The 24,202-nt window shown below is 39.0% G+C and overlaps 1 protein-coding gene across 2 annotated transcripts in view; it reads right to left on the bottom strand.

The window, feature by feature from the left end:
- Positions 1-24,202, bottom strand: part of GRM1 (glutamate metabotropic receptor 1) — a 431,554-nt gene that overhangs the window by 99,593 nt on the left and 307,759 nt on the right. For both annotated transcript variants that reach the window (XM_055535886.1, XM_055535887.1), the window contains exon 3: positions 14,618-14,853. In XM_055535886.1, coding sequence (XP_055391861.1) covers positions 14,618-14,853 — 236 coding nt within the window. The remainder of the gene's footprint in view (positions 1-14,617; positions 14,854-24,202) is intronic.

The following is a 24,202-nucleotide window of genomic DNA, read 5'->3' as shown; positions in this document are numbered from 1 at the left end:
GCCATGACTTACTGGTTTTAGAATGCCAATGTTTCAAACAAGCATTCCAATAAATAAATAAAGCAAACATATGAGACTGATTCAACATTAGAAATTACTAAATTCTCATCAGCTACCACATCTGCCACAGCCAGGGCCAAAACCTTGGCAAGCTCTCAATTTGGACAGTGATATATAGTTCCAAATTTTGAAAACTGGAAACAAAAAACAGAGTGAAATTACTCACAAATTTTAAGTATAGGTTTTTCCCTGTCCTTAATATAAATATTTGATTCTATCTCAGAGGTTCTGACTTAACTGTTATTGTATGGGACACAGACTTGTACAATAGTATATTTTTAAAGAAGCTTTCTTGATGATTTTAATAAACCAAAAAGATCACAAATAACAAATATTGGCAAGGATGTGAGGAAAAGGGAATCTTTGTACACTGTTGAAGGGATGAAAATTGTTGCGACCACTGTGCACAACATTATGGAGTTTCCTCAAAAAACTAAAATTGAAAATGGCATATAATCCAGCAATTACATTCTTGAGTATATATATCTGAGGAAAGTGAAAACACTAAATCAAAAGGATACATCTTCCCTGATGTTTATAACAACACTATTTGCAACAGCAAAGATATAGAAGCAATGTAAGTGTTCATCAGTAGATGAATGGATCAGATCAGATCAGATCAGTCGCTCAGTCGTGTCCAACTCTTTGCGACCCCATGAATCGCAGCACGCCAGGCCTCCCTGTCCATCACCAACTCCTGGAGTTCACTCAGACTCACGTCCATCGAGTCAGTGATGCCATCCAGCCATCTCATCCTCTGTCGTCCCCTTCTCCTCTTGCCCCCAGTCCCTCCCAGCATCAGAGTCTTTGCCAATGAGTCAACTCTTCGCATGAGGTGGTCAAAGTACTGGAGTTTCAGCTTTAGCATCATTCCTTCCAAAGAAATCCCAGGGCTGATCTCCTTCAGAATGGACTGGTTGGATCTCCTTGCAGTCCAAGGGACTCTCAAGAGTCTTCTCCAACACCACAGTTCAAAAGCATCAATTCTTCGGTGCTCAGCCTTCTTCAGAGTCCAACTCTCACATCCATACATGATCACAGGAAAAACCATAGCCTTCACTAGATGGACCTTTGTTGGCAAAGTAATGTCTCTGCTTTTGAATATGCTATCTAGGTTGGTCATAACTTTCCTTCCAAGGAGTAAGCGTCTTTTAATTTCATAGCTGCAGTCACCATCTATAGTGATTTTGGAGCCCAGAAAAATAAAGTCTGACACTGTTTTCAGTGTTTCCCCATCTATTTCCCATGAAGTGATGGATAGACTATGTGGTATGTATTTACAATGGCATACAACTTAGCCAGGAAAAAAAATGAAATTTTACCATTTGTAGCAATGTAGATAGACTTGGAGGACATTATACTAAGTGAAATATAAGCCAGAGAAAAAGGCAAATAGTGTATGATATCACTAACATGTGGAATCTAAAAAAAAAAAAAGAATATAACAAAAATGATGCAAAGCCACAGATTTAGACAACAAAGAAGTGGTTACCAGTGGAGTCAGGGAGGGGCAATATGAGGGTGGGGAAGTAAGAGGTACCAACTGTTAGGTATAAGATAAGCTGAAGGAGGTATTTTACAACATGGGAAGTAGAGTCAATATTTTGTGATAAATGTAAATGGAATGCAAACTTTAAAACTTGTATAAATTTGGAAAACTCAGCAATTGCCACAGGACTGTAAAAGGGCAGTTTTCATTCTAATCTAAAAGAAGAGCAATGCCAAAGAAGGTTCAAACTACTGCACAATTGCTCTCGTTTCACATGCTAGCAAGGTAATGCTCGAAATCCTTCTAGCTAGGCTTCAGCAGTATGCAAACCAAGAACTTTGACATATACAAGCTGGATTTAGAAAAGGTAGAGGAACCAGAGATCAAATTGCTATCATCTACTGGATCATAGGAAAACCAAGGGAATACCAGAGAAACATCTACTTCTGTTCCATTGACTATGCCAAATCCTTTGACTGTGTGGATTAAAACAAACTGTGGAAAATTCTTAAAGTATGGGAATACCAGCCCACCTTACCTGCCTTCTGAGAAAACTATATGCAGGTAAAGAAACAACAGTCAGAACCAGATATAGAACAATGGACTGGTTCAAAATTGGGCAAGGAGTATGTCAAGTCTGTATATTGTCACCCTGCTTATTTAACTTATATGCAGAGCGCATCATGTTAAATGTTGGACTGGATGAAGCACAAGCTGGAATCAAGATTGCCAGGACAAATATCAACAACCTCAGATATAACACTGTAATGTTATAAAACATTATAACTCTGTAATGTCATTACAGTGTCATTTATAACACTGTAATGTTAGAAAAAGACAGAATGATCTCTGTTTGTTTCCAAGGCAAACCATTCAATATCACAGTGATCTAAGCCTATGCCCCAACCAGTAACGCTGAAGAAGCTGAAGTTGAATGGCTCTATGAAGACCTACAAGACCTTTTAGAACTAATGCCCAAAAAAGATGTCCTTTACATTATAGGGGACCGAAATGCAAAAGTAGGAAGTCAAGAAACACCTGGAGTAACAGGAAAATTTGGCCTTGGAGTATGGAATGAAGCAGGGCAAAGGCTAATAGAGTTTTCCAAGAGAACACACTGGTCATAGCAAACACCCTTTTCCAACAACACAAGAGAAGACTCTACACATGAACATCACCAGATGATCAACACCAAAATCAGATTGATTACATTCTTTGCAGCCAAAGATGGAGAAGCTCTATATAGTCAGCAAAAACAAGACCAGGAGCTGACTGTGGCTCAGATCATGAACTCCTTATTGCCAAGTTCAGACTTAAATTGAAGAAAGTAAGGAAAACCACTAGTCCATTCAGGTATGATCTAAATAAAATTCCTTATGATTATACAATGGAAGAGAGAAATAGATTTAAAGGACTAGATCTGATAGACAGAGTACCTGATGAACTATGGAATGAGGTTCGTGACATTGTACAGGAGACAGGGATCAAGACCATCCCCATGGAAAAGAAATGCAAAAAAGCAAAATGGCTGTCTGAGGAGGCCTTACAAATAGCTGTGAAAACTCAGTAGTGGCCACAGGACTGGAAAGGTCAGTTTTCATTCCAATTCCAAAGAAAGGCAAAGCCAAAGAATGCTCAAACTACCTCATAATTGCACTCATCTCACACACTAGTAAAGTAATGCTCAAAATTCTCCAGGCCAGGCTTCAGCAATACGTGAACCGTGAAATTCCAGATGTTCAAGCTGGTTTTAGAAAAGGCAAAGGAACCAGAGATCAAATTGCCAACATCTGCTGGATCATGGAAAAAGCAAGAGAGTTCCAGAAAAACATATATTTCTGCTTTATTGACTATGTCAAAGCCTTTGACTGTGTGGATCACAATAAACTGTGGAAAATTCAAGGGATGGGAATACCAGAACACCTGACGTGCCTCTTGAGAAACCTATATGCAGGTCAGGAAGCAACAGTTAGAACTGGACATGGAACAACAGACTGATTTCAAATAGGAAAAGGAGTTCGTCAAGGCTGTGTATTGTCACCCTGCTTATTTAACTTAGGTGCAGAGTACATCATGAGAAACACTGGGCTGGAAGAAACACAAGGTGGAATCAAGATTGCCGGGAGAAATCTCAGTCACCTCAGATATGCAGATGACACCACGCTTGTGGCAGAAAGTGAAGAGGAACTCAAAAGCCTCTTGATTAAAGTGAAAGAGGAGAGTGAAAAAGTTGGCTTAAAGTGCAACATTCATAAATCGAAGATCATGGCATCCGGTCCCATCACTTCGTGGGAAATAGATGGGGAAACAGTGGAAACAGTGTCAGAATTAATCTTTTTGGGCTCCAAAATCACTGCAGATGGTGACTGCAGCCATGAAATTAAAAGACGCTTACTCCTTGGAAGGAAAGTTATGACCAACCTAGATAGCACATTAAAAAGCAGAGACATTATTTTGCCAACAAAGGTCCATCTAGTCCAGGCTATGGTTTTACCAGTGGTCATATATGGATGTAAGAGTTCGACTGTGAAGAAAGCTGCATGCCAAAGAATTGATGCCTTTGAAATTGAGTGGTTCTAGGAAGACCCACAGGACCTTCTAGAACTAACACCCAAAAAAGATGTCCTTTTCATTATAGGGGACTGAGATGCAAAAGTAGGAAGTCAAGAGATACCTGGAGTAACAGGCATATTTGTCTTTACAGTATATAATGAAGCAGGGCAAAGACTGATTTAGTTTTGCAAAGAGAATGCACTGGTCACAGGAAACACTCTCCTCCAGCAACACAAGAGAAGACTCTGCAGATGGACATCACCAGAAGCTCAATACTGAAATCAGATTGACTGTATTCTTTGCAGCCAAAGATGGAGAAGCTCTACAGTCAGCAAAAACAAGACCAGGAGCTGACTGTGGTTCACATCATGAACTCCTTATTGCCAAATTCAGACTGAAATTGAAGAAAGTGGGGGAAACCAATAGACCATTCAGGTGTGACCTAAATCAAATCCCTTACAATTATACAGTGGAAGTGCCAAATAGATGCAAGGGCACTCTGATAGACAGAGTGCCTGATGAACTATGGACGGAGGTTGGTGACATTGTACAGGAGACCGTGATCAAGACCATTCCCAAGAAAAAGAAATGCAAGGAGGCAAAATGGTTGTCTGATGAGGCCTTACAAATACCTGCGAAAAGAAGAGAAGTGAAAGGCAAAGGAGAAAAGGAAAGAGACACCCATTTGAATGCAGAGTACCAAAGAACAGTGAGAAGAAATAAGAAAGCCTTCCTCAGTGATCAAGGCAAAGAAATGGAGAGAAAAAATAGAATGGGAAGACTAGAGATCTCTTCAAGAAAATTAGAGATACCAAGGGAACATTTCATGCAAAGACGGGAACAATAAAGGACAGAAATTGTATGGGCCTAACAGAAGCAGAAGATATTAAGAAGAAGTGGCAAGAATACACAGAAGAACTATACAAAAAAGATCTTCTAGACCCAGATAACCATGATGGTGTGATCACTCACCTAGAGCCAATCATCCTGTATTGCAAAGTCAAGAGGGCCTTAGGAAGCATCATTACAAACAAAGCTAGTGGAGGTGATAGAATTCCAATTGAGCTATTTCAAATCCTAAAGATGATGCTGTGAAAGTGTTGCACTCAAAATGCCACCAAATTTGGAAAACTCAGCAGTGACAACAGGACTGGAAAAGTTCAGTTTTTATTACAATCCCAAAGGAAGGTAATGCCAAAAAACGTTCAGACTACCACACAATTGCACTCATCTCACATGCTAGTAAAGCAATGCTCAAAATTCTCCAAGCCAGGCTTCAACAGTACATGACTCATGAACTTCCAGATGTTCAAGCTGGATTTAGAAAAGGCAGAGGAACCAGAGATCAAATTGCCAACATCCATAGGATCATCCAAAAAGCAAGAGAGTTCCAGAAAAACATCTATTTCTGCTTTATTGACTATGCCAAAGCCTTTGACTGTGTGGATCACAACAAACTGGAAAATTCTTTGAGATAGGAATACCAGACCACCTGACCTGCCTCCTGAGAAACCTGTATGCAGGTCAAGAAGCAACAGTTAGAACTGGACATGGAACAACAGACTGGTTCCAAATAGGAAAAGGAGTACGTCAAGGCTGTATATTGTCACCCCGCATATTTAACCTATATGCAGAGTACATCATGCAAAATGCTGGGTGCAGGAAGCACAAGCTGGAATCAAGATTGCCAGGAGAAATATCAATAACCTCAGATATGCAGATGACACCACCCTTATGGCCTAAAGTGAAGAAGAACCAAAGAACCTCTTGATGAAAGTGAAAGTGAACGTGAAGTGAAGTTGCTCAGTCATGTCCAACTCTTTGCGACCCCATGAATCGCAGCATGCCAGGTCTCCCTGTTTATCACCAACTCCTGGAGTTCACTCAGACTGACGTCCATCGAGTCAGTGATGCATCCAGCCATCTCATCCTCTGTCGTTCCCTTCTCCTCCTGCCCCCAATCCCTCCCAGCATCAGAGTCTTTGCCAATGAGTCAACTCTTCGAATGAGGTAGCCAAAGTACTGGAGTTTCAGCTTCAGCATCATTTCTTCCAAAGACATCCCAGGGCTGATCTCCTTCAGAATGGACTGGTTGGATCTCCTTGCAGTCCAAGGGACTCTCAAGAGTCTTCTCCAACACCACAGTTCAAAAGCATCAATTCTTCAGTGCTCAGCTTTCTTCACAGTCCAATTCTCACATCCATACATGACCACTGGAAAAACCATAGCCTTGACTAGACAGACCTTTGTTGGCAAAGTAATATCTCTGCTTTTACTTAATGACAAATAGATGGGAAAACAATGGAAACAGTGAGAGACTTTATTTTGGAGGGCTCCAAAATCACTGCACTTTGTGACATCAGCCATGAAATTAAAAGGCATTTTTGCCTTGGAAGAAAACTATGACCAAACTAGACAGCATATTAAAAAGCAGAGACATTTCTTTGCCAACAAAGTCCATCTAGTCAAAGCAATTGTTTTTCCAGTAGTCATGTATGGATGCAAGAGTTGGACTATAAAGAAAGATGAGCACCGAAGAATTGATGCTTTTGAACTGTGATATTGGAGAAGACTCTTGAGAATCCCTTGAACAGCAAGGTGATCCTACCAGTCCATCCTAAAAAGATCAGTCCTGAATATTCATTGGAAGAACTGATGCTGAAGCTGAAACTCCAATACTTTGGTCACCTTATGTGAAGAACTGACTCATTTGAAAAGACCTTGATGCTGGGAAAGATTGAAGTCGGGAGGAAAAGGGGACGACAGAGGATGAGATGGTTGGATGGCATCACCAACTTAATGAACATGAATGAGTTTGAATAAGCTCCAGGAGTTGGTGATGGACAGAGAAGCCTGGCATTCTGCAGTCCACGGGGTCCCAAAGATTCGGACATGACTGAGTGACTGAACTGAATGTTATATCAACAACCACAGGTAATAACACTCTAATGGCAGTAAGTGAAGAGGAAGCAAAGAGCTTCTTGATGAAAGTGAAAGAGGTGAGTGAAAAAGCTGACTTAAGATTCAACATTCGTAAAATGAAGATCATGGCATCCAGACCCATCAATTCATGGCAAATAGATAGGGAAAAACTGGAAACAGTGACAGATTTTGTTTTCTTGGGTTCCAAAATCACTGCAGATGGTGACTTAAGCCACAAAATTAAAAGATGCTTGCTCCTTGGAAGAAAAGCAATGACAAACTTTAATAGCATATTACAAAACATAGACATCATTTTGCCAACAAAAGTCTGTACAGTCAAAACTATGCTTTTTCCAGTAGTCATGTTCAGATGTGAGAGTTGGCCCATAAAGAAGGTTGGGCACCAAAAAATTGATGCTTCTCAAATGTGGTGTTGGAGAAAACTCTTGAGAGTCCCTTGGACAGCAAAGGATACCAAACCAGTCAATCCTGAAGGAAATCAAATGTGAATATTCATTTTAAGGACTGATGCTGAAGCTAGCTGAAGCTCTATCCTTGTCCATCAGATGCGAAGAGCCGACTCATTGGAAAGACTTTGATGCTGGGAAAGATTGAGGGCAGGAGAAGAAGGGGGCAATAGAGAATGAGATGTTTGGGTGGCATCACTGACTCAATGGATGTGAGTTTGAGCAAACTCTGGGAGATAGTGCATGACAGGGAAGCCTGGTATGTTGTATCCATGGGATTAGAAAGAGTTGGACATGACTTGGCAACTGAACAACATCAACTAAAATTTTAAAAAGGAAAGAAATAGGCAAACAAAGACTATGCTTATAGTACAAGATTATTTTCAGAACTTCATCTATGCGTAATAATGAATGAGATATGCCTGAGTCATTCTAATATCCAGATGCAAAACAAGATCATTTTATTTTCATTCTTCCAACCAAAAGATACAAATACATGTGCTATGGACTGAATGTCTGTTTATCCTCAAAATTCTTAGGTTTAAACCCTGATTTCCAATATGATGCCATTAATATTTGGAGAGAGTGATCTGGGGAGATAATTAGATCTTGGGAGGGATGTCCTTGTGATATGACTAGCACCCTTGTGAGAAAAGGCCTTGCTTCCTGTCTATTCTTCAGGGAAACCAAGGAAAAAACCTTCACCAAAACCTGATCATCTTGGCACCCAGATTTCTCAGTTTCTAGCCTCTAGAACTATGAGGAAAAAAATGCTTGCTGTCTTCAGCCACCCAGTCTGTGGTAATTTGTTATAACAATTGGAAAGGACAAAGAACATCTAAGACTTTTGAAACATATTTCCATAAGGCAACTTCTACCTGCATGGTCCAAGAATCTATGACTGTTTTGTTTTAAGGGTGTTTATTTGGCTTAGCTGTAACTGTGCCCCATTTGTCAGCACTGTCTGTACAACTGAATTCCTAAGTAGAAAATAAGTTTACTGCCTTGGATCAGGGGGCTTTGAAATCTTCATTGCATTGTCTATAAAAATGTTTAGCTTTGTTCCATGAGATACAGAGCACAATATTGTACTATTCTTTTTACAGTAGGGTAAGACAGAATCGTAGCATTGGTTTGAGAAATTCTGCTCCTTGGTTTAATTAACCCAACTATTGCTCCATGTGAAGTTCATGGAATACAAGGCAATGGAGACCCTTTATCAGTTATCTATGGCCACAATAATGCTGCATAGCAAACTACCCCATGGCTCAGTGGCTTAAAACAACAATATTTATTTAGTTCATTAGTCTGGGGGTCAACTGGGGTGTTCTGATGCTCTGGGTTGTACATGACTCATCTCAGCTGGGGGCTTTTCATGTGTAGACAGTAAGCTAAAGGTTTGGCTGGGAATTGGCTTATCCAGGATGACCTCAATAGAGAAGTTATTCTATTTCTGCTCCATGTTCTCTCTCATCTTCTAGAAGGCTAACTCGGGCTTGTACATAGGGCTGAGGGAGTACTCCAAGCAGGAGAATGGGAGTAGGTCAAGCCTCTTGAGACCTAGATTTGGAACCAATAAGCTGTGAGGTCAATCCAGATTCACAAGGTCATGGATAAAGGCCGATGATATTCTTTAGGAGTATGTATTGATATCTGGGCCAAACTCACAAAAGGCAAAGAGAAGTTATTACTTGTCCTACTGGGCTGAAAGAAATTGGAACTTATTTCAGTTCATAGATCATCTTAATCTGAATCAAACAGTAACGAACCAATTTCATACAAACTTACATAATAAGTTAGCTCAAAACAGAAATTTCATAAAGTGCAAAACCTGGTGAGGCAAACAGTTAATAAAAATTAGTAACCAATCTAGAAATTGTGAATGGCAGTCTCCAAGTTCCGGGGAAAGAATACACAGGTTCAGAAGCCTTGAAATTTTGTTATATCAGACTGTCATTAACTGGCTAGTCCTCAGTTGTTGGTAAGCATTACTGATGTCTTTCATTAGGTTTTGGATAATAACCTAGTACAAGGATATACTAGCTATAAAAAGCATTGTGACCATCTGTTCTTGACTGGTACAAAGAATAAGAAGAGAAAGTAAAAGTTTGTCTATAAATACACTAGATTATAAAAAAAGCTGATGGCAACATAGTGAACCCAATACAGTCATATAGTTAATATACTGTTGTTGCTGCTGCTGCTGCTAAGTCGCTTCAGTCGTGTGTGACTCTGTGCGACTCCATAGACGGCAGCCCACCAGGCTCCCCCGTCCCTGGGATTCTCCAGGCAAGAACACTGGAGTGGGTTGCCATTTCCTTCCCCAATGCATGAAAGTGAAAAGTGAAAGTGAAGTCACTCAGTCGTGTTCGACTCTTCGCGACCCCATGGACTGCAGCCCACCAGGCTCCTCCGTCCATGGGATTTTCCAGGCAAGAGTACTGAGGTGGGGTGCCATTGCCTTCTCCAAAATATACTGTTAGCCACAGTAAATCTTAATATTGCCATATTTCAAGATAATGATGATATTTGTTTTCAAGGAACCTCCAAAATATCATGTTCTTAGACCAACAATTATATATTCAGAAATCTACAGTGAAGGAATAATCCAAAAATAGTAACAACAACAAACATGAAAACTTTCTGTATCATACTGAGTTGATTTTTTTATAAGAAGGAAAATTGGAAGGACCTAAACACTCAACTATGTGAGAATGGCTAAGTAATTATAGTATAATTATTGAATAGAATATTATGGAGCTATTAAAATGGTGGTTATAAAGGCCACACAGCAACATCAAAAAAGTAAAGCATGATCTTAAGTAAATAAAGATACAGAATTATACACACACTATGAGTATAATTATGCAAAACAAAATGTGCTGGTAGGAGTTGCCTTTTGGAATTCCTTATTTTAGAAAGCCTTATAAATGTTCATGTCTTTTGATTGAGTAATTCAACTTCTGGAAATGTATCCAAGAAAATTATCTGATATGCAAAAAGGAAAAATTTAGAAGAACTTTTATTGCATCATTGTAGTTTTAGTTTAAATTGTGAAGATATGAAAAAGAAATGATTTTAAATAAATTACAGCTCATTTGTTTGCAGAATGTTATATAACCATTAAGAATGAAAGAATTTAATGACAGAGAACTTTGTAATTTTTTTTAAAGTTTGCATTCATTTTTAAAAGCAATATATAACAAAAATTTAACAGTGTATTTAGTAGAAATACATCAAATATTTAACAGAAATTAACAATGGCTATATAATGGCAAATTTTTAATGTTTTTCATGTTTATTATGCTTTTGTATATTGTCAATTTGTCTATACTAAGGATAGTAGTATGTACTGCTTTGGAAATCAGGAAAAAGCATAAAAGCCTACATAGAACAAAATAAACAAAAGAAAATATTGGATTGGCCCAGAAGTTCATTTGTGGGAAAACCTGAATGAACTTCTGGGCCAATCCTATATATATATTGGCACTGTGTAAGAATAACTAATTAAGTGTTGTGTGCTTGTTTTTTCTAGTTTACATAGCCTGAAATGTAGTTATATTAAATTTGTAATTTCAAAAACTGTATACATTAATGAAATGACCCATGCCATGTCTTATTTGTCATATGGTAAGACATGACAGTAATGATAACTCTTTACATCTATGTAATGATTTACAAGTTGCAAAATATCTCCCTTACATTATTCCATTCAATTCTCTCACCTGTGTGTGAAGTAGAAATTGTTACCATGTTCCAGTTGTAAAAATTTAGACTCAGAGTTTAAGCGAGGTCCTCCAAGTCATGTGGCAGATGCCTGACTGAACCAGTGTTGGACCCAATGGTTTAATGTCCGAGTGTTCTCTCAGCTTCCATGGGAATCATTTCAGTACTTCTTACGAGGAATGGTAAAGCACTGTCGCTGCCAACACCACACAAATGCTGCAGACAACTAACACACTTGCTGGAAGACAGTGATGCTGATTTTCTTTGTACCTACTTTTTCCACTGTCCTCGCAATGATTACTTTTTTAGAAATTAGACTTCGATGTTTCAGTTAGTGCTTTTCCAACACATCTCAAATCCCTTGATATACTCAACTAATTAAGCAGTGATGTAGCCCTTGCATGAAGTACTTTTTAATTAGCTACAGTGATTCCCAAATTATTCAGCTTCAGTTCAGGGCCCTTAATATTCAAACTGACAATCCAGCGCATGTAAACTCTTTATTTAAACAGTGATATCTGAAATGAAGCTCAGTAAAGGTTTCTATGGAAACTAACTTCAATATCAAAACTTTCCAAAACATCAAAATGACCCAATTAGAAGTGGTAAAAATAAATGACAGAAAGTGTAGCTATGAATAGTATGGAAAGGTTACTTCTACTTCTTTACATTAATTTTCGTAAGTGTGTCTGCATATTCATTAGAAGACTATGCAATTCATTTGATATTTAAGAATATCAAATAGATAAGAATGTTACATGAAGTGAAATTTGATGTTGCTCTGCAATAAAACTGAAGTCAATTTCATATGGAGATTAAAACTGAAGAGTTAGTTTACATGACTGTACATATAAAGATATAGATAAACACTACTAAAGACAAAAGTCTGGGATTTTTTCAGAAGAAAAGATGAAAACTTTTATGAATTATTTCCAAGTAGAAAAGTTAATAAGCCCTTTGTCATCCTTACAACTAAGAACAAAGGGAAATATTTGCTGAACTTGACTCCAGAATGAAATCCAAATAAAAGCATATTTATTAACTTTTGTAATCACATAAGAAGCTCTTAAAAAAGGCTTTGCAAGTCAAGCATAATATGAGAACAATTCATGAATGTACCATTTTTTCCCTGCTATGAATGTTAACCAAGTTTAGATATTAACCTTGATATTTGCATGTAATGTGACAAATTAAAACCCAAAGTATTATAGTACACGGCTGCAGAGTTCTAACTTTTGTTTCAAAAGCTTAGGTCACAAGATATTTCCCTGGGAATTCCTAAATAAAGACATCCACACATGTTTAAAAAGTAATATTCTGAACTTTACTAATGAAACAAAATATCACAGTGACATATATAATTGCATCACTAATAGGCTCTCGAATTTAACTCATCTGAAATTTATCTCCTGATCATTAAAACCTACTTTTCCTGGATTCTTCCTCATCTCAGTCAACAGTGACACTATCTTTTCAGTTGCTCAGACCAGTCTTTCTTCACAATTCTGTCAGCAAATGCCCTTAGCTCTCATTCAAAAGAGCCTCAGAATCAATCACCTCTCTGCATCTTGCTTGCCACAACCGTGGCCCAATCCACCGCACTCTCACCGGCATTATTACAGCAACCTCCTCACTGCTCTGCTTCCCCTTTGTCAAAACTGAAAAACTGCAGCAAGTAATTCTGTTCAGAAAAAATAAGACTGATCCCATCTTTGTTGTGCTTAGACTTCCCAGTGGCTTCCTATCACACTCAGAACAAAGCAAAGTTTTCACAAGGCACAGTGAAGTCCTGTAGGACTGTTTGCCCATGTGCCTCTCCTACTTACCTCCTGTTATTCTAGGAACTCACTGGCTCTGGCAGCCTGAGTTCGATACTGTTCTCCCACTAAACCAGGCATTCCAGTGCCTCTATTTATTTGCTATGCCCTCTGCTTGGAATGCCCTTCCCAGGCGTTTGCATAGTTCACTCTCACGTCTTTTTGGCTGCACCACACGACATGTGGGATCTTAGTTCATGGACCAGGGATTGAACCTGTGCTCCCTGCAGTAGATGTGCTGAAAGCCCAGAGTCTTAACCCCTGCAGCTGGTGCACTGATTTTTTTTTAATTGGGGTATATTTGCTTCACAATATTGTGTTAGTTTCTATTGTACAAGGAAGTGAATCAACTCTATGTACACATAAACCTCTCTCTTGGACTTCCCTCCCACCCTTCCCATCCCACCCATCTAAGTCACCACGGAGCACTGAGCTATACAGCAGCTTTCCCACTAGCTATCTATCTTACTCATGGTAGTATATATATATATATATATATATATATATATATATATATATATATGTTAATTTCAATCTCCCAATTTATCCCACCCCATTTTGCCCCCACAAAACCATGTCCACATGCCCATTTTATACATGTGTTTCTATTCTTGCTCTGCAAATATGTTCATATGCATCATCTTTCTAGATTTTACATATATGCATTAATATACAATATTTGTTTTTCCCAATGAAATTGGGTCACTTGTAGAGACGTGGATGAACCTAGAGACTGTCATATAGACTGAGGTTCTAGACATTTCTAAATAAAATCTTTTCAGCCCATGTCCCATCACTGTGCTACAATCCAAATTTGGTCATAGATAGTCTTTAATTCTCTGGTACTTGCTGGTGGCAGGGAGAAGGGAGACATGCTGTGGAGTTCATCAAGCTCTGAAAGGTCTTAATCATGCACTGCCCTCCTTGGGCATCCTCTAGTGGTCAGTGCATGGGGCGGGAGGTATCAGTCCCACTGAGAACCATCATTAAATGACTTTCTAATATCAAAATATGAATGTTATTAAAGCTAGAAATAATTTGTGTAGTTAGCCATATTCTTAGATAATTACCAAGATGAAATCACAGACTTTTTCATCTGTAAAACAGAGGAAAGTACTGAGTTTTTTGGTCACCTGTGCACATAAACACCCATGTTGGTGATGTGACCCTGGGTGGCATCTTATCTTCTTTTGGCTTTCATATCAAAGCAAAGTCATAAAGAAGAAAAAGAGATCAAACCAGTCTGCTTACTAATGTCTGTGGGTTAGCATCTCCTAAGCATGCCTACAATAAATCTCTTTCCTCTGGCCTGAATACTAAATACTTGAATTCTCAGTTTGCTTTTCCTTTATTTATTATTTCTTATGACTTGTCCCCCCAGAGATCAAAGCAGTCTCCATGTTTCCAGAATATAGAAACATGAATCCTTGGGGGAACATACACTTCCTTCTCATTCTAGCTATTTTATAAATTAAATTGGAAATTTAGTCTTTGTGTCTCCAGCCTTGGCACCTTCTACATTCATTGAACAAGCTGGAGGAAATGACCAAAATTTGAGCTATGATTTTGTGAAGATGAGTTACCTGTGCAGATTCTTTTAAAGTTGGGGTTTTCCAGAATGTGTCCTGGTAGGCGGCACTGGAACCGATGTTGCCAGAACTCAGGGAACCAGGGATTCCTTGTATTAGTGTCCAGCCTCAGTTTCAGGAAATAATCATCAAATGACCTGACCTCTGGAGACTGCAGCTTTATCGTGATTCCCCCGTTGGCTTCCACCTCATAACCTTCAATGACTTCATCTCTGTCTGCCCATCCATCACTAAAAAAATGTGGGGATTGGGGTGGGGAGAGAGAAAGACAAAAGTCTCACAAATAGAGCTCTGAGTTATGCATGAAAGAAGCAGTTCAGCAAGATTGAAAGTTTTTTTAAGCCAATATTGTTATCCATCAATCACTTTTTTTGTGGAGAGTGGAAAATTGTAGAATCATCACATCTTGCTTGTTTTTCACAATAGTGAAAGTGATGATGAAGATGACGACAGTAACAATTACAAGAACTAACCATTGAGCATGTATTAGTCATCAGATTCTGTGCTACTCACTTTTACGGAGTCAGATGTTCAACAAATAGCTGAAGTCCTGGTGAATCCCAGATATGGGTCCAGGCAGTCTGACTCCCAAGTTCATTGCTGTTTACAACTAGACCACAAAGCCCCTTAGTTGCTCTTCAAACCAGAAGAAAATAAAACCCAGGTACTTAGGTCTTCTCGAAAAGAGCTAAGGTTTCAAGGTTGCGATCAAGACCATTATATGAATTACATTATATGCAGTATAAAATTGATTTAGCTCAGAAACATGACAACCACAGATTTTGCCCCTGGATATTGTTTAAATTTGCATCTCTTAGAAGTGACCAGATGCTTTTTTTCCTAATGCTATTTCAAATTAGCAGCATTAAAAGAAAACAATCTAGCTCCGTAAAATAAAAATAATCTTCCTGCTTACTAAATGACACTTCGGACACTTCATCTGTAGGTTCAAATCTTTAAAGTTTGTTCACTTTCTAGAACATTCACATCTCCCATGATTGATGTTCCTGCAGTTTAACTCAAGTGTACATTTGAGCCAGATCAAACCTCATGTGAGTGGCTGTGATCCCTTCCCAAGAATGGGTCAAAGAAAAAAATGCATTAGATAGACTTAAACAGGCAAAGAACACCTTATAAAAGACTATCTCAATAGGCCAAAAATACTGAACTCAATTCTACTGAAACATAACCTGCAAAGGTTTTTAAGGGTGAGTATGAGACTTCCCTGGTCTCATTCCATTGACCATTCCAGTGGTCAAGAATCTGCTTTCAATATAGGAGACACAATAGACATGGGTTTGAACTCTGGGTTGGGATGATCCCCTGGAGAAGTAAAAGGCAACCCACTCCAGTATTCTTGCCTGGGAAAATTCCATGAACAGACTAGCCTGGTTAGCTACAGTCCATGGGGTTGCAAAGAGGTGAACATGACTGAGCACACACACATACACACACGCGCACACACACATGAGCTAGAAAGGAAGTGTTGGAGGACTCAGAGTGGAGCTTGGCCAATGTGATTAAACCATTCACATTGATAACTGTCACTTATCTAAATTAGTTTCCCATCTTTCCACGGAAACTGAGATAGGGCTCTGCTATTATATTCTTTGCAGCCAAAGATGGAGAAGCTCTATACAGTCAGCAAAAACAAGACCAGGAGCTGACTGTGGCTCAGACCATGAACTCCTTATTGCCAAATTCAGACTCAAATTGAAGAAAGTAGGGAAAACCACTAGACCATTCAGGTATGACCTAAATCAAATCCCTTATGATTATACAGTGGAAGTGAGAAATAGATTTAAGGGCCTAGATCTGATAGATAGAGTGCCTGATGAACTATGGAATGAGGTTCGTGACATTGTACAGGAGACAGGGATCAAGACCATTCCCATGGAAAAGAAACACAAAAAAGAAAAATGGCTGTCTGGGGAGGCCTTACAAATAGCTGTGAAAAGAAGAGAAGTGAAAAGCAAAGGAGAAAAGGAAAGATACAAACATCTGAATGCAGAGTTCCAAAGAATAGCAAGAAGAGATAAGAAAGCCTTCTTCAGCGATCAATGCAAAGAAATAGAGGAAAACAACAGAATGGGAAAGATTAGTGATCTCTTCAAGAAAATCAGAGATACCAAAGGAACATTTCATGCAAAGATGAGCTCGATAAAGGACAGAAATGGTATGGACCTAACTGAAGCAGAAGATATTAAGAAGAGATGGCAAGAATACACAGAAGAACTGTACAAAAAAGATCTTCACGACCCAGATAATCATGATGGTGTGATCACTCACGTAGAGCCAGACATCCTGGAATGTGAAGTCAAGTGGGCCTTAGAAAACATCACTACGAACAAAGCTAGTGGAGCTGATGGAATTCTAGTTGAGCTATTCCAAATCCTGAAAGATGATGCTGTGAAAGTACTGCAACTCAATATGCCAGCAAATTTGGAAAACTCAGCAGTGGCCACAGGACTGGAAAAGGTCAGTTTTCATTTCAATCCCAAAGAAAGGCAATGCCAAAGAATGCTCAAATTACCGCACAATTGCACTCATCTCACACGCTAGTAAAGTAATGCTCAAAATTCTCCAAGCCAGGCTTCAGCAATATGTGAACCGTGAACTTCCTGATGTTCAAGCTGGTTTTAGAAAAGTCAGAGGAACCAGAGATCAAATTGCCAACATCCGCTGGATCATGGAAAAAGCAAGAGAGTTTCAGAAAAACATCTATTTCTGCTTTATTGACTATGCCAAAGCCTTTGACTGTGTGGATCACAATAAACTGTGGAAAATTCTTCAAGAGATGGGAATACCAGACCACCTGATCTGCCTTCTTGAGAAATCTGTACGCAGGTCAGGAAGCAACAGTTAGAACTGGACATGGAACAATAGTCTGTTTCCAAATAGGAAAAGGAGTCCGTCAAGGCTGTGTATTGTCACCCTGTTTATTTAACTTCTATGCAGAGTACATCATGAGAAACGCTGGACTGGAAGAAACACAAGCTGGAATCAAGATTGCCGGGAGAAATCTCAGTCACCTCAGATATGCAAATGACACCACCCTTATGGCAGAAAGTGAAGAGGAACTCAAAAGCCTCTTGATGAAAGTAAAAGTGGAGAGTGAAAAAGTTGGCTTAAAGCTCAACATTCAGAAAACAAAGATCATGGCATCCGGTCCCACCACTTCATGGGAAATAGATGGGCAAACAGTGGAAACTGTGTCAGACTTTATTTTTCTGGGCTCCAAAATCACTACAGATGGTGACTGCAGCCATGAAATTAAAAGACACTTACTCCTTGGAAGGAAAGTTATGACCAACCTAGATAGCATATTCAAAAGCAGAAACATTATTTTGCCAACAAAGTTTCGTCTAGTCAAGGCTATGGTTTTTCCTGTGGTCATGTATGGATGTAAGAGTTGGACTGTGAAGAAGGCTGAGCACCGAAGAATTAATGCTTTTGTTTTTTGTGTGTTTTTTTTTTAAATTTTATTTTATTTTTAAATTTTACATAATTGTATTAGTTTTGCCAAACATCAAAATGAATCCGCCACAGGTATACATGTGTTTCCCACCCTGAACCCTCCTCCCTCCTCCCTCCCCATACCATCCCTCTGGGTCGTCCCAGTGCACCAGCCTCAAGCATCCAGTATCATGCATCGAACCTGGACTGGCAACTCAGAAGACTCTTGAGAGTCCCTTGGACTGCAAGGAGATCCAACCAGTCCATTCTGAAGGAGATCAGCCCTGGAATTTCTTTGGAAGGACTGATGCTAAAGCTGAAACTCCAGTACTTTGGCCACCTCATGCAAAGAGTTGATTCATTGGAAAAGACTGATGCTGGGAGGGATTGGGGGCAGGAGGAGAAGGGGACGACAGAGGATGAGATGGCTGGATGGCATCACTGACTCGATGGAGGTGAGACTGGGTGAACTCTGGGAATTGGTGATGGACAGGGAGGCCTGGCATGCTGCAATTCATGGGGTCGCAAAGAGTTGGACATGACTGAGTGACTGATCTGATCTGATCTGATCACTCTTAATTACTGGAAAAGGTCAGTTTTCATTTCAATCCCAAAGAAGGGCAATGCCAAAGAATGTTCCAACTATTGTACGATTGCACTCATTTCACATTCCAGCAAGGTATTGTTCAAAATCCTTCAAGTCTGCCTTCAACAGTATGTGAACTGAAGACTTCCAGATACACAAGCTGGATTTATAAAAGGCAGAGAGACCAGAGGTCAAATTGCCAACACCCACTGGATCATTGAGAAAGGAAGAGAATTCCAGAAAAATATCTACTTCAGCTTCATTGACTATGCTAAAGCCTTTGACTATGTGGATCACAACAAACTGTGGAAAATTCTCAGAGATGGGAATACCAGACCACCTGACCTGTCTCCTGTATACAGGTCAAGAAGCAACAGTTAGAACTGGACATAGAACAATGGTCTGGTTCCATATTGGGAAAGGAGTTCATCGAGGCTGTATATAGTCACCCTGCTTAACTTCTATGCAGGGTACAGCATGCGAAATGTCAGGCTGGATGAAGCACAAGCTGGAATCAAGATTGTCAGGAGAAATATTAATAACCTCAGATATGCAGATGACACCACCCTTCTGGCAGAAAGTGAAGGAGAACTAAAGAGCTTCTTGATGAAAGTGAAAGAGGAGAGTGAAAAAGTTGGCTTAAAAGTCAACATTCAAAAAAACAAAGATTATGGCATCCAGTCCCATCATTTCATGGCAAATACATGGGGAAAGTGGAAACAGTGACAGATGTTATTTTCTTGGGCTCCAAAATCACTGTGGACGGTGACTGCAGCCATGAAATTAAAGGACACTTGCTCCTTGGAAGCAAAGCTATGACAAACCTGACAGCGTATTAAAAAGCAGAGACATTATTTTGCTGACAAATTTTCATCTAGTCAAAGCTATGGTTTTTCCAATAGTTATGTATGGGTGTGAGAGCTGGACTATAAAGAAGGCTGAATGCCCCAAAATTGATGCTTTTGAACAGTGGTGTTGGAGAAGACTCTTGAGAGTCCCTTGGACTGCAAGTAGATCAAACCAGTCAATCCTAAAGGATATCAACCCTGAGTATTCATTGGAAGGACTGATGCTGCAGCTGAAGCTCCAATACTTTGGCCACCTGATGCGATGAGCTGACTCACCAGAAAAGATCCTGATGCTGGGAAAGATTGAAGGCAAAAGGAGAAGGGGATTACAAAGGATGAGATGGTTGGATGTTATCATGAGTTGAGAAAACTATGGGAGATGGTGAAGAACAGGGAAGCCTGGTGTGCTGCAGTCCATGGGTTTGTAAAGAGTCGGACACAACTGTGCAACTGAACAATGACAACATCACTCTTAATGATCACATTTCAAAGGGATGGATCCTAGGTCACTGAGAAAAAAATTCTCTGTTGTAAAACTATCCAGAGGTTGGGAGAAATTTTACATTTCTCTTTACAGATAAAGAATTGACACTGGCATGATTTTGAAAGTAAAAGCTCTGAGAAAAGGGAAGTTAAGGGATCATAGTCAGGAAGAAATGTGTCTAAAGTCTAGTCAAGCTTTGAAGAACATTAAGAGTGTCACGGTCAACGAGCGGGTATATTCCTCTACCCACTGAGTGGTGCCCTGCAGTTTCTGGAACACAAACATTTAGTCTCTGCCAGAGAAAGTTTTGGGTCAAACACATATGACAGACTGTAGCTCACTCCTCTCCTTATTACCTGAGGTGTCCTCCACTTAGCTGACCTAATTGGTATAATTTCATTCCAGAATCTTACCAGTAAACCACATAGGAGCTGCATTTTCAACAGATCAAGGGTTGTAGAAGGTATAGTTGACTTAACACGATTCAGAACTAAAGGAATTTTGAAGTAAGGTATAGTCTAGCTAGACCAGAGAATGTCTATATGCATCTCATAAATCCACTAAAATACACATTGCAATATTTTGTGTGGATCTTTCTCTTTCTCCCCTTTCTCCCTTCCTCCTTCTTCCCTCCTTTCTTTCCTTCCACATTTATTTGGCACCCTCTATGTACCAGATGCTCTTCTCTGCTCAGGATTCAGTTGAGAATGAGAAATGCTATTCTCTTCCTCCCTAGTGTTACAGACTTCGGGAAAACAGACGTTAAACAAGACTTGCAAATACTATGGAGGTAAAGAAGGAGAAGCGACCAGCAACTGGAGAAGGAGGGGCTTCAGAGCCCAATTAGTCTGGTGTGTATGTGAGTGTGGGTGAAAAGATGATTTAGGGATGGCTTTCCTGAGAAAGTAATGTCTGAGCTGAGACCTAAAGGATGAGTAGACATTAGTCAGGTCCAGATGGGAAGAAGGTTTGGTAAAGAAAGTTCCTGAAAGATTATCCAGCACACAGGAAAGACCAAGACTCATTCAAAGAATTTAGGGTCTGTTCATTGGAGCATAGAGAGACATTAGCAAGAGATGAGGATGTGGGCAAAATTCCATCCTAGTAATTGTTAGCCTGAGGACTACAGGAGGTCCTCAAGGTATTGTAAAACTATTATTGAATGAGGTCATTTAGCTCTGCCCCTGGTGGTAAATGACCTGAGTATTTTGGGGAACAAATCCTCAGAAAATGATTGCCAATCAAATAGACTAAAAGAGAAAAAAAGGCCCACTCTTTTATCTTTCCATATCCTCTAGTTAGAAAGATTTGAACTAGTTTAATTATTTAGATTTATTCACATTTATATCATAACTACACCTATAGCAGTTTGAAGATGAGAGCTATTGTTCATGTCACACTGAAAAGGAGGGTAAAAGTAAAACCAGTTTAGGCTTTCAAGAAATCCTGCCTATGAGTCTGTATTTAAAATCAAGATGACTTACTACTTGAAGGAAATAATTACTTTTTTTGATGTTAACCTTAGGGATGAAGTCTATTTCTCCTGTTTTAATATTATGTGAAACTTTTATGTGTGCTTATAGTCCAAACAAGAAACCCACAATTTTTAAAAGTATGAAATGAAATGAGCCTTCTCTAATGTTTACTTGGATTCTTTAAAAAAAAAAAAAATCCTTAAGTTTGTAAAGCAAGTAGCATGTGTCGGTGCTGGAAGCAGAGAAAGTGTGACCTCCTGACCTTTTATACACCAATACAGAGAAGGACTTCATAAGAGGAAACTTTTGTATATGAATACAGACAACCTGAATTTGGGGAAACTTCAAGGGGTTTAATGGGGAATCCCTCCATCCCCTTTGCCATTGGACAAAGCCCTTTCTCACTCTCTGTAGATGACCCCTTCTAGAAATTAGAATTGGTGTTAGATCCAAGAGGTCATAAGGTCAAGGACAACCAAAACATGATAGAGAAAATATTCAAACTAAGATTAGTTGGTGAATATCCTTTGAGATGTTAATTGCTAAAGTTTTGTATGAGGTCTTAAATCTATCACAGACGAGATATAAGGGAATACTAACAAATAAAAAGTTACAGAAGGACATCTTTAAAGCAACTCCTTGTTTGTACATATTTTAAATATTTCTTCTGTATACCACTTGTTAAACACATTTACAGAGACTGTTGAAAATTTTTCATTGTTTAGGTGTAGTGTTGGGATTTTTGATGGGGATATTGTTTTGGTGAATTCTCTGTGAGGCACACTTGAGAGCAGAGAGCCAGCAGCTCTCCTGATGCCTATTATAGATTTTTCTTTCCTTATTGATGCTGGTAGGGTGGTGGTGATGGTGGTGGTGGTGATGCTGTAGATAGGGCTTGGTCACAGATGTCCTGTGGGCATCTGCTCAACCTCGGGTGTCTGGACTGAATCCTGCTGTGCTGGGTGCTGATCATCCTCAGGCAGTGCTGAACTCTTATGAGGCACATTCACAGCCTCTAGTAGCTTCTGCTGCTCCGCTTCCCAGTTTTGACTTCGTTTTCTATCTGGGGTCTGGAAATGGAACTGTGAATGAACAGGGTGAACGTTTAATGGGAAGCTACATGTCTTAATTATTCCTCACAAATATATGAGACTCCTTATTTCCCACCCCCTTCAACATTTTTAAACAGCGACCCTTTCACAAGGCTGTTCTTCTCTTCTCACAAAAGCATTGTTCTAGTCCTGCGAAATTCCACAGTCCAAACTTATAAGATTCTTTCTACTCGATACATTCTGATATTAATAAGAGAATATTATTTTTGATTCTACCTATTCCAACTTGAAAGGAGCTGTATAATTGTTACTTTTGCATTATATCAGTCAAAATAATTTAATAAACAAACTCATAGTAAAAAAAAATGCAATAGTATTCATTTTTAAAGCCACACAAAAACATTTTAGAAACTCTTATTTATATTCAATTAAAATAATTACAGTCTTGAGAGTAAAGCAACTTGATTTGTGTAATGAATTCAAGTGATTGTGTGTACCCAATAATAAAACTATAATTCTTTAAAAATAATCCAAAGATTATCATATAACCAGGGAAAGAAGAAAAGCATAATAAAAATAATATTTTCAAAAACACATGTAGACAAGCACAACATTCCATAAATTACAATGCTTAACTATATTTACAAAGGTTGAAGAAATGTAGGGTAATGTAATTTAAGTCAAGTGATGTCAATTAGGAGAAATATTTTGGAGGTAATGACGGCATTTTCAATAATAACTGAGACTGGCTTTATTTTTTTTTTTTATTTTTAGACTTTACATAACTGTATTAGTTTTGCCAAATATCAAAATGAATCCGCCACAGGTATACATGTGTTACCCATCCCGAACCTCCCTCCCTCCTCCCTCCCCATTCAACATTCTTTCACTGAGAGTCTCCATGAGTTCATCATTTTGCTGACTGCTGCAGATAAAATTGCTCAAAAGTAGAGGCAAGGCCCCTGCCATCAAGGTAATTATAGGGGTGGGTAGCCTGGCCACTAAATACACAATAGCCATAGAGTTGCAATCACTGAAAGAAAAAGAAGATAGGCTGCAGAAGCACAGAGAAGGAGCAAAGGGGTCTTGCCAAGGGAGATTCTACCCAAGGGGAAACAACATCTAGGATGAGACCTAAAGGATGAGCTGAAGTTGCACAGGTAAAAGGGAAGACTGGAAGGGGAACCAGCTAAAGAGGCAACAAAACTGTCAAACAACAGTGAGGCTTTCAGTTTAGAGCGTACAAGGCAAGGAAAGATAGGACAAGCACGGATGAGATCTAGACGAACCCTAACATCTTTGTCAAGGGTTTTGGATTTCATTTAGGATGATAAGAAACTACTCAGATTTTCAGCAGGAATGTGGCATGATTAGATTTGTTTTATTTTTTTATTTTTTTTTAAATTTTATTTTATTTTTAAACTTTACATAAATGTATTAGTTTTGCCAAATATCAAAATGAATCCGCCACAGGTAGTTGTTCTAGAAAGTACTAGAGTTGAAGTACCAACACAAGTTAGTACTTGTGAAGATTCTTTGGTTCTAGAATTCCCAGAAAAAAACTGTGTAGAAACAAACATAGACATGTACACACACATGCACACACAGCCTAATTACATTGCATTAAAAAGCAGAGACATTACTTTGCCGACAAAGGTCCATCTAGTCAAAGCTTTGG

The sequence above is a fragment of the Bubalus kerabau genome, chromosome 9 (genome assembly GCF_029407905.1).
Source record: "Bubalus kerabau isolate K-KA32 ecotype Philippines breed swamp buffalo chromosome 9, PCC_UOA_SB_1v2, whole genome shotgun sequence".
Lineage (NCBI taxonomy): Eukaryota > Metazoa > Chordata > Mammalia > Artiodactyla > Bovidae > Bubalus > Bubalus kerabau.
This window is presented reverse-complemented; position numbering and strand designations above follow the sequence as displayed.